Genomic DNA, 15,044 nt, shown 5'->3' on the forward strand with positions numbered 1-15,044 from the left:
CACGAAAACGCACCATGTTGGCCAATAACGACATTGAAAAAAAAATAAAATAGAGAAATGAACTTTAAAACCTGCATTTCTTCTACAATGATGTTTAACAAGTTTCACATCAGTGACAAGGTCCTTCGGCATGTTCTGTAACTATAAATGCGCCAGTGACTACAGTGCTCCAAGAAGCACTTTGTCGCGATCTTTCGAACAAAACTGAAGCATCATAACAAAGCAATGTTGCACGAGCACCGTACAGGCAGCTACATATTTAGTGAATCAGATAAATTTGTTATACCATGCACACTAGCCGTAAACACAGGTTAGTATGATTGTTGAATATGAGATTTGCAAAAACAATTTTCACCAACCGAACACTTCCCCCACTTGTTAGTGGCATGCGTTTACAATAATTGCGTTTCTGTACCTAATTGCAGGTTCACATGTGATTATCGTTGTCGTATGACCACTTTTATTATAATTATGGTAGATTACCGGCATATTCGCTTCGTCGAGAGTGCAATATGAAAATAATGTGGTTCATCTTTCTGATATAGAAATCAGTTTGGCACATGACAATGAAACATGTAATTGAAAGAAGTATATAGCTGTATTTTTATTGCACATTGGCATAGTCACAATTATTGGCCAAGGCTGCAGCTATTAGGATTACCACTACAAAGAGGCTACAACTACAGAGCGAGCACTACAGCAACGGCGTCACCATTACGGCCAACCAAACAACGCCTCGATAAACGTCTCTGTTCTGACGGCCAACAGTGAGCTCATACGCAAGGTTGTTTGTCAGCGGGTCCACAGCTTCCTTGTGAATGCCCAAGAAGCTGAAATGGCTTCTGTTGCGGAAGTTGTGCGGCTGAAAATCACGCAAAAAGCTTCGTTGCTTCGTTCACTGACAGACCGACGATGTCGGCTATGCATCGGCTTTCCGTCATCCAACGCCAGTGCCGCGAAACGTGTTTGCACCAGCTCATACTTCCAAAGGGCGAGCGGTCCCAGCGTACATTCCGCCGCCGACACCGACGATTCAACCGTTTAACGCACACACAAAAACCGGAGCGTTCAACCCTCTGCGACACGCGGACTTTGGACACCTAGGATGGCAACCAGTCGACCATTCGTTACAGTTCACCGTTAACAAGCTGCACAATGTATGTTTTAGGGTTTAGTGGTTTCCCGCTACGCGCTGCGGAGGAAGAGGTCCTTAGTTAGACACCCAGCGGCGGAAGTACTCATTTTTTTATTCTGTTAATATTGCCACGTTCCCTTTCTCAAGATTTGTTATAACACTATTACACTACGCTCAGCGCGAACCGCACCTACGATGTCCGTGAAGCTTCAAGGCTTTAGTAGGTTGTTTTGTTAAGATTAGGCCCACTTCCGGAACGTCAGAAATTATTCGGGAACCCAGGTCACCGCTTGTCGGCCACAATGCAGTTCAGCCCGAAAAACACTTTTATCTTCGATCTGCAGTTGACTCCCTTCGGCCACGTCATGACTCTATGACAATATTTTGCAGCGTCATATATGTGCTAGAATCGCGCAAGCGGAGCCGTGATGGACCACGGCATAAAACACATTCGTGTTGAAATGATCTCAAGTTGTTGCAATGTTTTGTTTCTACGTGCGTTTTTCGTAAGTGCTCGCCTCGTGTATACACTGTTCGATTAAAATAGCGAATTGATTAAAATACTACTGTATTCATTATTTAAAATTGTCGAATATTCGCACAGACATGATATAAAAATTCGAGTGTTCCAGAAAATACACGCCGAATCTGCACTAGCAAACAGAATAAACTGGTCTTTATTATTGCGTTAACACAAGCTAGTTGGTTTATTGCTGATAAACTTTTTGAAACTGTGCAGAAGACGACGACAAAAGTAAGAAAACATTCAAAACATCACAAGTAACATTAACTCTAGTGGTGTTATGAACGTTTTACAGCGAAAGCTGTTATAAGATCAGCACACAGGTCACAAGCGGCGTTGTAGTTGTCCGCCGCTGGTGTCCGTAGCGATATCATGAGAAATAAGGAAAAAACTCGTTAACTAAAAATTAAGGGCACAATGGGACTTGAATCCGGGTCCGCTTTGTGCCAGCCCAGTTTTTATCACTGAGCCGCGCCGGCGCTTGCAACTCGCTTGAAAAGTGGCCTTAGGCAGGCTTGATGCCGTGAAAGTAGTCGTTCTAATATGAATATTAAAGTATTTTGTAACTTCAAAAGAACAACACGGCGTCACACAATGCGAATTGCGTAAAGAGTGGACCATCCTATGATTCAACCCGCTACGAAAGCTTGTTCTTGTTCACCTATGAACTGTCGCGCATACCTACTTCAGGCATGATTCTCCATCGTCGTCAGCCACTGCATGAAACTATTGCACAATATTTCTAGCAAGTGTGTAGCGGATATGATGCGTCCCTGAAGAATGATGAAGGATAGCATAGTGAATGCCAGCCTACTACACAAAAATATGATTATCTGTGGCGTATTTGCAACCCAGAAAGTTTGCTTGTAGCAGTTACTCAAAGAGTTTCAAGAAAGGCCTCTGAAAGGCCGCTCTTCTAGTTTTCGCTATGACTGTGCTGCGCCTTGCCGCATCTTTTCAGCCCTTGATGACTCCTTTCACCTTTTATGCTTTGATGACTCTGCTTTTTATTTATGCAACATTTGGAAACCAGTACTGAAAGTATGTATGAATAAATTATATTAGGAGGGCATGAAAATATTTTGTAAAGCCATGGCACATGTACTCTTCATAGAACACGTATTTATACATACTAAACTTTCTTTAGTAACATTAGTATTCTAATTTGAAACAGTAAAACTGCAACGGAAAATACTTTATGCAAACGGAAGGGGGTATAAACGCATGTGCTTATTCCGAAAATGAACGTGAGGAAATTATTTTGTATCGCCTCACCTTTGGTGCAGATCCGTCGAGTCGCAGACTATCTGGTGGCAACAGTGGCGATGCTGTTGACGTAGTCTGTGCAAAAGAAAAACATCGTAAAGCAGTTTTACGAGGGCAAGAATACGGCCTGGTTACTTGCTAATGATCCTAAAAATAGCACAAACCAAACTAAGGAGTACAAAGAGGCATACAGAGCTCATATATCACCTTGTGTGTGTTCGTTGCATGTTTGTTGTTTTTTACAATGACGGTAAAGCAGCTTCACTACATGAACAACTTATGTACTTTTCATCTTTCTTGCCCAACGGTAAGCATATTAAAACAAGACGAAAACGCTGTTGAAATTGTTGACGGCTATTCTCGCGGTCATATACAGCTAATGCACTATATATACAGACTCAGAAACACACGTGCAAATACAGCTTGTCCCAAATACCATGCAGCGCGATTTTAAGAAAGAGGAACAGCATTATGCAAAGCAAACTTTGTACTCTTGCGCAGCCAGTAGTAACTTTTTTATGACAAACATTTTATTAGTTACAAAACAATTTACCGTTTCAAAGTACTTACATAGTTCCCACTAAGTGATTGAGTCATATGTGGGCCTGTGGAAATTATATAGGTCTGTAATACTTTCAACGCCATACTAATCGTGAACTAATCTTTTCATACCAATGATGCAAACCGGCCTAATATGCCAAATAACACGTGACTCAACTCTCACCAGCTAAAGAAAGCAGTGCCCTAGAGCAAGTTTAGTGCAAGCAACCAGTTTGCCTCCCGTTCGTTATCAGAGACAGCATTCCGCGTTTTGGCAAACGTACTATTCGGGCGCCAACAACAAGTGTCACAAAACTACAGGAATCATTTACACGTGATTGAACACCACTATCATTAACCATATCTCACAGCCAGCTGTTCTCTCCAATGTAAGGTGATGCTAAAAAACGCAAGTGGCAAGTGTTTCCAACGCTTTATTAAGACGACACGGCGGTGGCACCTGCCTGTAGCTTTGCGTTCTACACATTATCCCCTCCAAGAGAGTCGTGCACGCCTTCCTTCGTTTTCGAAGATAACTGCCAGATAGTGCTTGTGTCTAACGAGCCTGGATTCGCTCGTTCACCTTCACTGCATGGATTGAGACACTCAGACGAAGCACCTCCAGAGTACAATTCACCATTTTCTCGCACAGAACATCAAATAAGCCTTTTGTTCACTCTCTGCAGACGCAAGATTATCGTCTTTGGACCACATTTGCAGTGAAACATTCAGAAACTGTGTCACTTTTTTATCCTTTTTTTCATTCCTACCGGCTTACTCAGAGTGACTCTTAGCAAGTGATGCTTCATAATGCGCGCAGGAGTCTCGTCACGTGTCACTTTTTATATATTGTGGACTTTTTTATCAACACAATGAAATGAGCGTACAATAGGTAGGTTATTTTAGAGTTATTCCTTTATAATTTTAGTATATTTGAAAAAAGTGCCCATATAGTCACGTGGCGCCCTCAATATACAGTGACACCAAATTAACGGAGAGCACCTGGTCCACTATGTTCCTGTATATAACCAGGAGCGGGCCGCAGCTGTTCTTGCAAGCTTATTTGTCACGACGCATGTACCACGACTTCTCCAGCCCCACCTTCATCTCTAGCCACCATCATCACATTGCTGAAGTCAAAAGTATGCCCTGTTTTAAAATGTTTCATATTCGAACGCGTGACATTGGTAGTTTAGCGACGTCGCTAAAGCTATTTCCAGTCAGAGTGTTTAAAATATGCCGACATCCTTTATGACGACTATCGTAGGGACTACATCACACTAGTTTTTTTTTGGTATTTTTCTGAGCTGTATGTAATATCTGTTAGGCTTTCACATCCGAAAACTAGGATAGGATTATAAGAGGCGATATAGTGGAGGGCACCGGAGCCTTCAACCACGTGCGTTCCCCACTAGAGGGGCCGCGTAACACTTTTCTAAGTAGCTTTCGAATGAACTCACTAATAATGCTGATTGCCCTACCACAATTTTCAAAGTCCCCCCAGTACGAGCGGAGTGATAGAGTAAAACAACTTTATTTGGTCCACAATAGGCAAGAGTTAACTCGGCGTCACCTGTTTCACGATACAGGTTTCTCGCAGTTGAAACCACATTCTCTCATCTCTCGCCCCAATGAAAAGGGAGGGATGGCATGGAAAATCGGAAATGCGTAACGCGCGTCTGCTGGCGTTGAGAGCTTTTTCTTATCCAACACACCGCTTCTTATTGCGATCGCATTCGCGCCCGCGGTCATGGACTTCCTCATCAGCCCCAGTAACGACCGAGTACGTCAGGCTCAAGTCAGCTTATGGGTAATAGTAGGCCCAGAACTTAGTACCAAAGCCTGTAGCGTCATTTGCCGAAAGTCTAGAAATAAAATTTTTGCTGAATTTTAGAATTTATATATTCCATATTTCAGGTCACGTGCTGTGCTAAATTTCGTACACATCTAGCCAAGAGCCTCTACTACTGATCGACAGAGTTTTCTGACTGTGCTCGAAAAACGCTGTACGACCCCTTTAACGTTTGCGCAAATCTCAGTATTGTTCTTCCAAATTGCGTGCTTAGGCAGGCTTGAATAACTAAGTTTTGTTGACAGTATAAAATTCAAATGAGTTCGAGGAGAAAAATAAAGATCTGTTTGCAAAAGGCCTCAGTGCATTGATTTCAAGTCCCTGCCCATCGACTATTAGTGATTTTTGGCTAACTACAGCAACAAGCAAGATTTAAAAAATCCTAGCATCTCCATAAAGAAAATCATGACGGGTGGGCGAAACCCCCTCTTTCACGCATGTTAAGGAGTAGCAATGAGTGTGTACACTATATAGAGTGTTCCATTGGTCATAACTGGTATGTTGTGTTTAGTTTTGCCTTTCGTTTCACATTCACTATTATTGCTAGGTGGTCTGTGAAATGTTGAGTCGTTACGTAACAAATGGGATTTAGCTTGAAGTTGGGAATGACAAAGTCAATGCTTCTTTTTTCTATTCTAGGTATTGAGGGAGGTAGTGACTTTGTTGTTTTTTTTTGTCCCTTAATGCATACAACTTAATTTTTGCCTATGCACAGTTCTGACTTCTCTGCTTCGAAGCTTTTCCCGTTTTCCCGTTCGTTAGGGCATGCTCGATTCTCTCCATGTTCAACCTTTTCATGTCAGCTACTTTACGCCAAATGATTAACTTCGAAAGCTCCGCCAACTTTATTTTGTGAGTTACACTTGGAACTTTTATGGTTTGACATAAGCCAAGGCCAATTCAAGGCTTTACCTTTCAATGGCCTCTGTATCTCGTCTTGCAACTTCTTCCGCATCATGCACAATGTCCCGTTGTGCACAAACTATGCAGTCCATTTCATTTTTAGTTTCGCCATTACAACTCCTTTATATCGACTGACGGTTAGCCCGTTTTCTCTATAAGGTATTTCAGATTCGTGAATTCGTGCGTTCTGCTAAATCTACTAGTAGCATACCTCTGGCTTTTCTAAAATTCACGTCGCATCCTCCTCCTGCATAGCCTCTAACCGGCTTCTTGCCTACCTTGGCGTTAAAGTCACCCATCAGCACGTATACTGTGTCTTTACTCATTCTTGATTCTCTCTCTTTGCAGAAGCGTTCCATCGAATGATTATCATGGCTAGATGTAAGTCATAGGCCCGTACCACCTTCATCTTGCACTTCCTATTAAACTTAATTTCGATACTTACCAACCTATTACTAATAGTACGGGATTTCTATTTGTTGCAAGCTATATTTTCTTGGAGAAGGACCCCACCATCGACCAGGTATCTTCCGTCAACTAAGCCACGATAGCATAGAATGTGTCCGCTTTTCAGCAGTGACCTGCATGTGACCTCCTAATTTCCCTGAGTATTTTTATATAGATCTGTACAGCCGCTGAGACAATCAAGATGATAATGTCAGAAGCAGTAGTAATCTATATGAATCTGACATCCGGCCAGTAAAGAAATCCCCAGAGGGAATCGAAAGAGGCAGTGTTACTGGCGGTGTCCGCCTCGGTGGAACAGTGGCTACGGTGTTCAGCTGCTAGCCGAAAGGTCACGGGTTCAATATCAGGCGTGGCGGTGGCATCTCAATAGAGGCGACACGGCTCGTGTACTGTGCGATGTCAGTGCATGTTAACGAGTACAAGGCAGTCAAAATTTCTGGAGTCCTTTACTACAGGATCTCCAATAAACATAGGGTGATTTTGGGACATGAAATCTAAAATATCACTTGCTATTATGAATGAATGAATGAATGAACGAATGAATAAATGAATGAATGAACGAATGAATGAATGAATGAATGAACTTTATTGCACTCCTATCTTATACAAAATAAGCACAAACTGTATGGTCTCATGGCTAAAGGCTAGTGCGGGTCCCACTGAAAGTATACATAACTTAAACTGTAATAGTTCAAATTAAAAATAAACAGAAGTAAACAATTCAAATTTGATATCATCATACAAGAAGTAATGTTTATCTGCTAATAACAGTAACTTGAATTCGATTGAACACAAAAAAAGGAAAAATACATAACTTGTAGTGAACACAAATATTTGGTGATTAGTGGCATACAGAACTAAAGAATTATACTTGTAGTTGCAAGTACCAATAGTAGTTCTCTTATATGGCCTAATATAGAGAACAAGGGTATTGAAAATATCTTTAAAAAACATCTTTGAAAGAAAACACTAAACACATGAAGGGCAATATATATACCTAATGAAAAATTACAACCTAAAGTATCAGTCAACTCAAGCAGAGAAAATTGCTTCAAAGTAGTAATTTTTCATAATCTAGAAAAGTTCTGGGTATTCTTTATATAACGTGGTATGAATTCGAAACTTTCACTCCGGCATATTGTAGTAGACGTTTGCTATAGGCGTTTTTTATGGGCGGTATATTGAAGTTGTTAAACGTTTGGTTCCTCGTAAGGCGCAGGGAAATACACAGTAGTGAAATTGGGAAAGGTTCATTGTTCCTAACGACACTGTTAATACATGTTGATTGATTGATATGTGGAGTTTAACGTCCCAAAACCACCTTATGATTATGAGAGACGCCGTAGTGGAGGGCTCCGGAAGTTTCGACCACCTGGGGTTCTTTAACGTGCACCCAAATATGAGCACTGTTAATGCATGTAGCTAATTTTAGTTCCCGCACAAAATGAAATGGTAAGATCTTTAGCCTGGAAAAAAATGGTTTGCTATGTTCGTAGTAAGGTGAGAAAGTAAACGTACGCTTTTGCAGCCATCGAATTGGCTCAAGATAAGAGTCATACGTCGAACCCCAGGACTCTACACAGTACAGAAGGTGGCAGTTAACTAAAACAAAATACAAAGTGCGCAAAATTGTAGTGTCAAAGTAATCACGTGCTTGCAAAAGGACGTAACAACTCCAAGCTAGTTTCGAGCTGACGGCTTCTATTTGAATCTGCCAATTGAAACAGCTGTCTAAAACAACACCTAGGTAAGTAAAAGAATCGGTACATTCCAGGGAGCAATTATTGATGTAGAGGTGTATATCATGTGGAGTATGATTCAAATCGCTGTTGACGATCAAGTAGCATCACACGTATCCACTGAAAGACGGTGGAGAGATTGTGTTAAAAAAACTGGCCTCTCTCTACACGAAGTGTCCCTTGATAGGAAGGGCACCAGAATCTTGGAAGAATGCAGACATTATCTTATTTCATAAGAAAGCTGACGTGAAGTAATTGAAAAATTACAGGCCAATCAGCTTCTGGTATGCTGTCGACAAGCTACTTACAAAAAGTATCCCTAATATATTATTGAGTATCCTTAATATGTAGTATCTTTAATATATAATTGAGTGGGCACGGTGGGCCTGGCCGAAGCATGTCACTCACCAAGCCGTTCTTCTGCTTTTTCCAGTGCCTGCTTCTCTGGGTCACTGGGCCGTCAGTTCTTTGCCAACCCCATGGTGAAATACTAGCATCCCTTCATCAGCTGAAGGACCATTATGAGGCACCGACTTGGAACAATGTTAATCAAACGAAAATCGTCACCCATCTCAAGAAAGCTACAACGCCCCCTGGATGCGTGACGTCCCCTAGCGTCACCAGCATAAAAGAATCAGTTCATCAGTTTATCTTCAGTGGGCACGGTGGGCCTGGCCGAAGCATGTCACTCACCAAGCCGTTCTTCTGCTTTATGCAGATAGCGGGATGTCTTCAAGTTTGCGCGGCATCGAACTCTCCAGCCTTTATCGCTTCGTGTGCACCTACTGATTGCAGCCACGGCCATGAAGACTACGCTGGACACGTCTTGCCTTGGCAACCCTCCCGGAACATGGCTCCATTGCACAAGTTCAGCTCATCGCCTACGACATCACCATTTCCTCTGGATATAAGTGGACGCCAACGCACCGCGCCTTCCAGCGGGCGTGCGAACAACATCGTTGGACGGTTGCTTTACAACTTGCGTTTGTTCATGCAGATAGCGGGATGCCTTCAAGTTTGCGCGGCATCGAACTCTCCAGCCGTTATCGCTTCGTGTGCATCTACTGATTGCGGCCACCGCCATGAAGACTACGCTGGACATGACTTGCCTCGGCGACCCTCCAGGACAATGGCTCCATTGCACAAGTTCATCTCATCGCCTACGACATCACCATTTCCTTTGGATATAAGCAGACACCAACGCAACGCGCCTTCCAGTGGGCGTGCGAACAGCATCGTTGGACGGTAGCTTTACAACATGCGTTTGTTCATGCAGGTCAGTAATAACACTTTGTTATTTGCTAAGAAATCTAGCAATGCCTGCCTTTTGCTGTTCCCACGCCCACGAGTGCTCCTTGTTTTATTTGTGCAATCATTTGATGTTTGTGGTCAGCTGCTTTTGCAGTCAGGAAACGTAGAGTTAAGGCCTGGCCCTTCTACTGGTGCTTCTGGCGTTGTTACGCTGTCTAAAGACAATGATAACGAGAAGGCAATACAGAAGAAACTGAATGATGTGTTAACCCTAGTACAGAGCGTTAATTCCCACACAGCTAGGATGGAAACGGAACAGTCACGTTTAATTACGTCTATTGCTGAGTTAAAAGAAGCTCGGGAAACTATGAAAAGCAACATAGCCAATATTGATATACGACTGTCCGCTGTTGAAACTAGGACGCCTACCACTGGCACCGCTCAACAAGACCTGCTGGCCTTACGAGAACTTGCGGATAACCTAGCTCGTGAAAATGACAAATTGTGACTTGGTCAATCAGAGCTGGAGGACATCTAACGAAGAGAAAATTTATTGTTCTTCGGTGTACATGACAGTTTATCGGAAACATGCGAGGCCACAGAAGAAAAGCTGTTAAACATGATTTCTAGCTGCTTTACTCCAGTGATTACAAAGGACGCGCTAGAACGTGCTCATAGAATTGGTGCATTCTCGGGGGGAAATTGCCGTCCGGTAATCGAGAAATTTCGTTCCTTTAAAACGAAGCAGCTGATTCTATACCAGTCAGTGAAACTCGGGGATAAAGGTATCACTGTAAGGGAAGATTTTTCTTTGGAAACGCGCCAAGCAAGGAAAAAGCTGCTTCATTTTGCGAAGAATCGGGGCTCGCATCACAAACTGAGGTACAACAAACTCTAAATTAACGGTCAGTGCTATAGCAACAGCGCAGCTCGTGATCATGTTTTTATAAAAAATACTTTTTGGGGACAGACATCGCGTCACGTTATCGACGATTCTAGTATCTCTGACTTGTCACGTACTGAGCATACTGATCGCTCTGCTCGTCTGCTGGTCCAGGGTCGGCAGTTAACCCGTGATGTCACTGTTCTACCGCACCCTGCGCTGTAGGGTTGCGCGAGGGGCAGTGGTTGAGCGCCTACTACCGCAAATTCTGTCTCTTTTCTTTTTACAAATATTAGAAGTTTATTACCAAAGCGCGATGAACTTGACTCTATAATTGATTTCTGTGATGCTGATGTTGTTTTGTTGACTGAAACATGGCTTTCTTCTAAGGTAACGAGTATGGAATTGTTGGATTGCAAAAAAAACTCAATGTATTCCGCTTCGACAGAGGCCAAAGGTGTGGCGGTGGCGTTCTGATAGCTGTTGCATATAATTTTGTTGCGTTGCCCATTAATTCTCCAAATAACCTGGAAATAGTCTGGGTTGAGCTTTGCGTACGTTTTAAGAAGTTGATCTTGGGCATATGTTACCGTCCCCCGTCTTCGTGTTCCACTTTCGTTCATGAATTGCATGACGGGCTTAACATGATCATTGTACGTTTTCCCAACACTCCTATCCTCTTTGCTGGGGATTTCAACTACCCCTCGATTGTGTGGAATAATGCATCGCCTTATCCTAGCCCTTTCTCGACTGAGTGTAACAAGTTTTTAATGACTTGTCTGGACTTCAACCTGTCACAACTTGTCTCTGAACCTACTCGAACTACCTCGGCGACATCCAGCATTTTAAGATCTCGTTCTAACTAACGCAGCGCATCTTATCTCTTCACTCGTGTATCTACCTGGTCTCAGTGATCTTTGTCTGGTCTCAGTGATCATTCGTTACTCCACTTTGATCTTCAAACTCCTGTCTGTAAACATATCAATCAGAAAAAATATATTAGAGACTATAAACGAGCTGACTACAACGCGATGAATCGTGAGCTAGCTCTTTTTCTCGATGATTACTTGCAGGAGTTTTCACTGCGCTCTATGGACACCAATTGGAAATGGTTTAAGGGCATCGTTGAGCGTCTTATTGACACTTTTGTGCCGCTCAAATCTTTGAGGTGTGAGAGGGAATCACCTTGCTTTAATAAGTATTTGAAAAGACTGTCCAATAAAAAGAAACGTTTCTTTCGCTCTGCAAAGGTTATGAATTCCGAGGTGCGATGGGAATCCTATTTTTTCGTGGCTGCTGAGAACAAAGCTGCATTAAAGAGGGCTGAAGACACGTTCAACGACCACACTTTGGCTGCTATGCTTATTAACAATCCCAAAACAATTTTGGAATGTCATAAACAAGAAATACACCACCACATTGTTACTTACATCTACTGATGGTGTTGCAGTGCCGTCACACGAATGTGCTTCTGTTCTGAACAATGTTTTGCGGCGGCATTTTATAATGATGTTTCTAGTGATAATTTTAACTACCATGTTTTTGAAGTTCCCCCTATGAACCCAGTTATATTTGACATATCCGGCATTCACAAGATTATAGAAAATCTTAAAATTTCTTCTTCTTGTGGCATTGACAACATTAATTCCAAATTCTTGATTAATACAAAGTAGTATTGTTCCATAATTCTTAATAAACTGTTTAAACAATCCATTGAAACAGGTTGTATTCCCAATGATTGGAAAGTTGAGAAGGTGGTTCCTCTGCACAAGTCTGGAAATACACATTGCCCTGACAACTTTCGTCCCATTTCTCTCACTAGTATACCTTGTAAAATCATGGAGCACGTCATATACTCTCATCTGGTCTCTTTCTTAGAATCGAATTCTTTTTTCACTATAGCCCAGCACGTATTTCGTAAGTCATTTTCAAGCAAAACCCAACTCGTATGTTTCACGCATGAACTTCTTTGCATCCTCGATCACGGATCTCAGGCAGACTGTATATATTTGGATTTTTCAAAAGCCTTTGACAAAGCCTCGCATGAACTTCTATTTCTTAAACTACGTAACCTTAACATTGACGTTAATGTACTTGCATGGTTGATTTGTTTTCTTTCAAACAGCTCACAATTCGTAACAGCAAACAACTTTGACTCGCATCCTTTACCTGTCCGTTCTGGTGTACCTCAGGGGTCCGTTCTCGGGCCCCTTCTGTTTCTAATCTATATAAATGACTTACCGACTAATATTTCTTCTTCAATTAATCTTTTTGCAGATTATTGTGTTATTTATCGCGAAATTAACAATAATAACGATGTCTCTTGCCTTCGATCCAACATTAACAAGGCCATCGACTGTTGCAACACTTGGAACATGAAACTAAACATTAATAAGTGTAAGCACATGCACATTTCTCGAAATTCTAGCCCAGCTTCCACTTACCACATTAACAATGTCTTTCTTGAAACTGTCCTCTCTTATAAGTACCTAGGTGTTCACATTTCTTCTAACCTGTCTTGGCAAACTCATATTCACTATATCATAAATAACGCCGACCGCATGCTTGGGTATACTCGCAGGAACTTCTCTCATTCATCCACTTCAATAAAATTATTACTTTATAAAACACTGGTTCGCTCAAAATTAGAGTAATCTGCATCTGTCTGGAGCCCTGGCATTGAATCGGTTTTCCGATTTAGAAGCTGTGCAGAACCGTTCCTGCCGCTTTATACTCTCCAACTATCACCGAACAAGCAGCGTAACCGCCATGAAATTAAGTTTGTCCCTCCCTCCTCTTTCTCATCGCAGGTCAGTAGCTTCATTATGTCTTTTTCAGAAAATTTATTACAACAGCTATCTGAAACAGAAATATTAACAAGGCCATCATACATATCAGCTCGAATTGATCACCGCAATAAAGTTGGAGTGCCATCATGTCACACCAAATGTTTTCATGACTCATTCATACCCAGAACTTGTGGCAGTTGGAATGATCTTCCCCATGATATCGCTTATATAACTGATAAAAAATATGTTTCGTAAAACTATTAATCTTCTCTAAATGTCTGTGTTTATATATATATATATATATATATATATATATATATATGCTTGTATATATGTAGTACATATGTGTGTCAGATTGTTGTCATTTATGCCTACTTTATTTCACTTACTTATCTCCTGTGAGTTTTTTCCTTGCTGTTTTACATTGCTTCCGTAATGTATACCTCCACTCCCTTCTGTAATGCCCTCGGGCCCTGAGGGTACAATAAATAAATATAATTACGGCAACAATAATGTTCAGTTATCTAAAGAGCAAGTGGCATTGTGTACAGGCTCCTATATTCGTACTATCAATCCGGTATAAAACACATAACCTTTATGTATTACAAGAAGGTCTTCATTCGGTGGAAATATCAGCAGGCACGCAGGCAAGGCAGAATTAGGCATTGTCATAGCCTATATAAACCTTCTGGAAGAAACCTACAGCGGATCGAGTCATTACAGCCCTCCATAAAAAGCCACAAAATTCCAATAAAAAAGATGTAAGGCAAAGAGACAAGTTCTCTGCAATGCTCTTCGTCACGAGTTTACAGGACGTTTCCCCAGCGAGAGGCCGCCCGTTTGATTGCGGGCGTCGGAATGCATTTTGCTGCGTTTTCTTTAATGAATTTGTATGTATTGTCACGTAAGAGTGAGGGTAGCCCGAAGACGGGAGACCGGGAGGCTCGTAGAAATAAAAGGAAATTCGTTTATTTGGTGGAATTGCGCCCACTAAAGGAAAATATACACACCGGCTTAGCGGGTGGCGGCAAGCGTGTTCGAAGGCCGTCGGGGAACAGAATGCTCCACTGGATTGCAAGGCGCGTTAACCATCCGAGATACAGTCGTCGTAAAATCTGGGGCTATCGCGTAATGAACGAATGGTCGACTTGCGGGCCACGATCTTCGCAGATGAATCGCGGTGCATCCTGGACCACGATAAGGCCACGTGCCGGCGGTATCGGCATGCGTAACACTATCCACAATACGCTTCGCTGCATTGCTTCCCTCCTCAACGTAAGCATCGACCCGATGCTTTGTTTAAAATGAAACGAAAACAAAAGAACAGCCTGTGCGAAGGTAAATGGCAAATGAGCGCGAATCACGCGCACATAAACAAAACAAGAGATGCAAACAGGGAGCGTCTTCTAGCGCGCATGATAGGGCTTTAAACGGGTGACGTGCACCACTTCTTGTCGTGCGCGGTGTCGTTGGGGTGAGCTAGCCCTATCAGGGACCACTTCATAGTCCACTTTACCCACTTGACGGATGACTTTGTATGGGCCGAAATAACGGCGCACGAGTTTTTTGCTTAATCCGCGGCGGCGAATGGGCGTCCAAACCTAGACTCTGTCACCTGGCCTGTATGTTAAATCGCGTCTCCGCAGGTTGTAGCGTCTTGCGTCGTTTCGCTGTTGGTCTTTTATGCGCAGACGC

General features: G+C 42.3%; 1 protein-coding gene across 4 annotated transcripts in view; it reads right to left on the reverse strand.

The window, feature by feature from the left end:
* The window catches only part of Mp (collagen XV/XVIII-type protein multiplexin), a 731,849-nt gene that overhangs the window by 67,051 nt on the left and 649,754 nt on the right, over nt 1-15,044 (reverse strand). For all 4 annotated transcript variants that reach the window (XM_075880876.1, XM_075880875.1, XM_075880877.1 and 1 more), the window contains one exon: nt 2,934-2,999. In XM_075880876.1, coding sequence (XP_075736991.1) covers nt 2,934-2,999 — 66 coding nt within the window. The remainder of the gene's footprint in view (nt 1-2,933; nt 3,000-15,044) is intronic.

The sequence above is a fragment of the Rhipicephalus microplus genome, chromosome X (assembly GCF_043290135.1).
Source record: "Rhipicephalus microplus isolate Deutch F79 chromosome X, USDA_Rmic, whole genome shotgun sequence".
Classification (NCBI taxonomy): domain Eukaryota; kingdom Metazoa; phylum Arthropoda; class Arachnida; order Ixodida; family Ixodidae; genus Rhipicephalus; species Rhipicephalus microplus.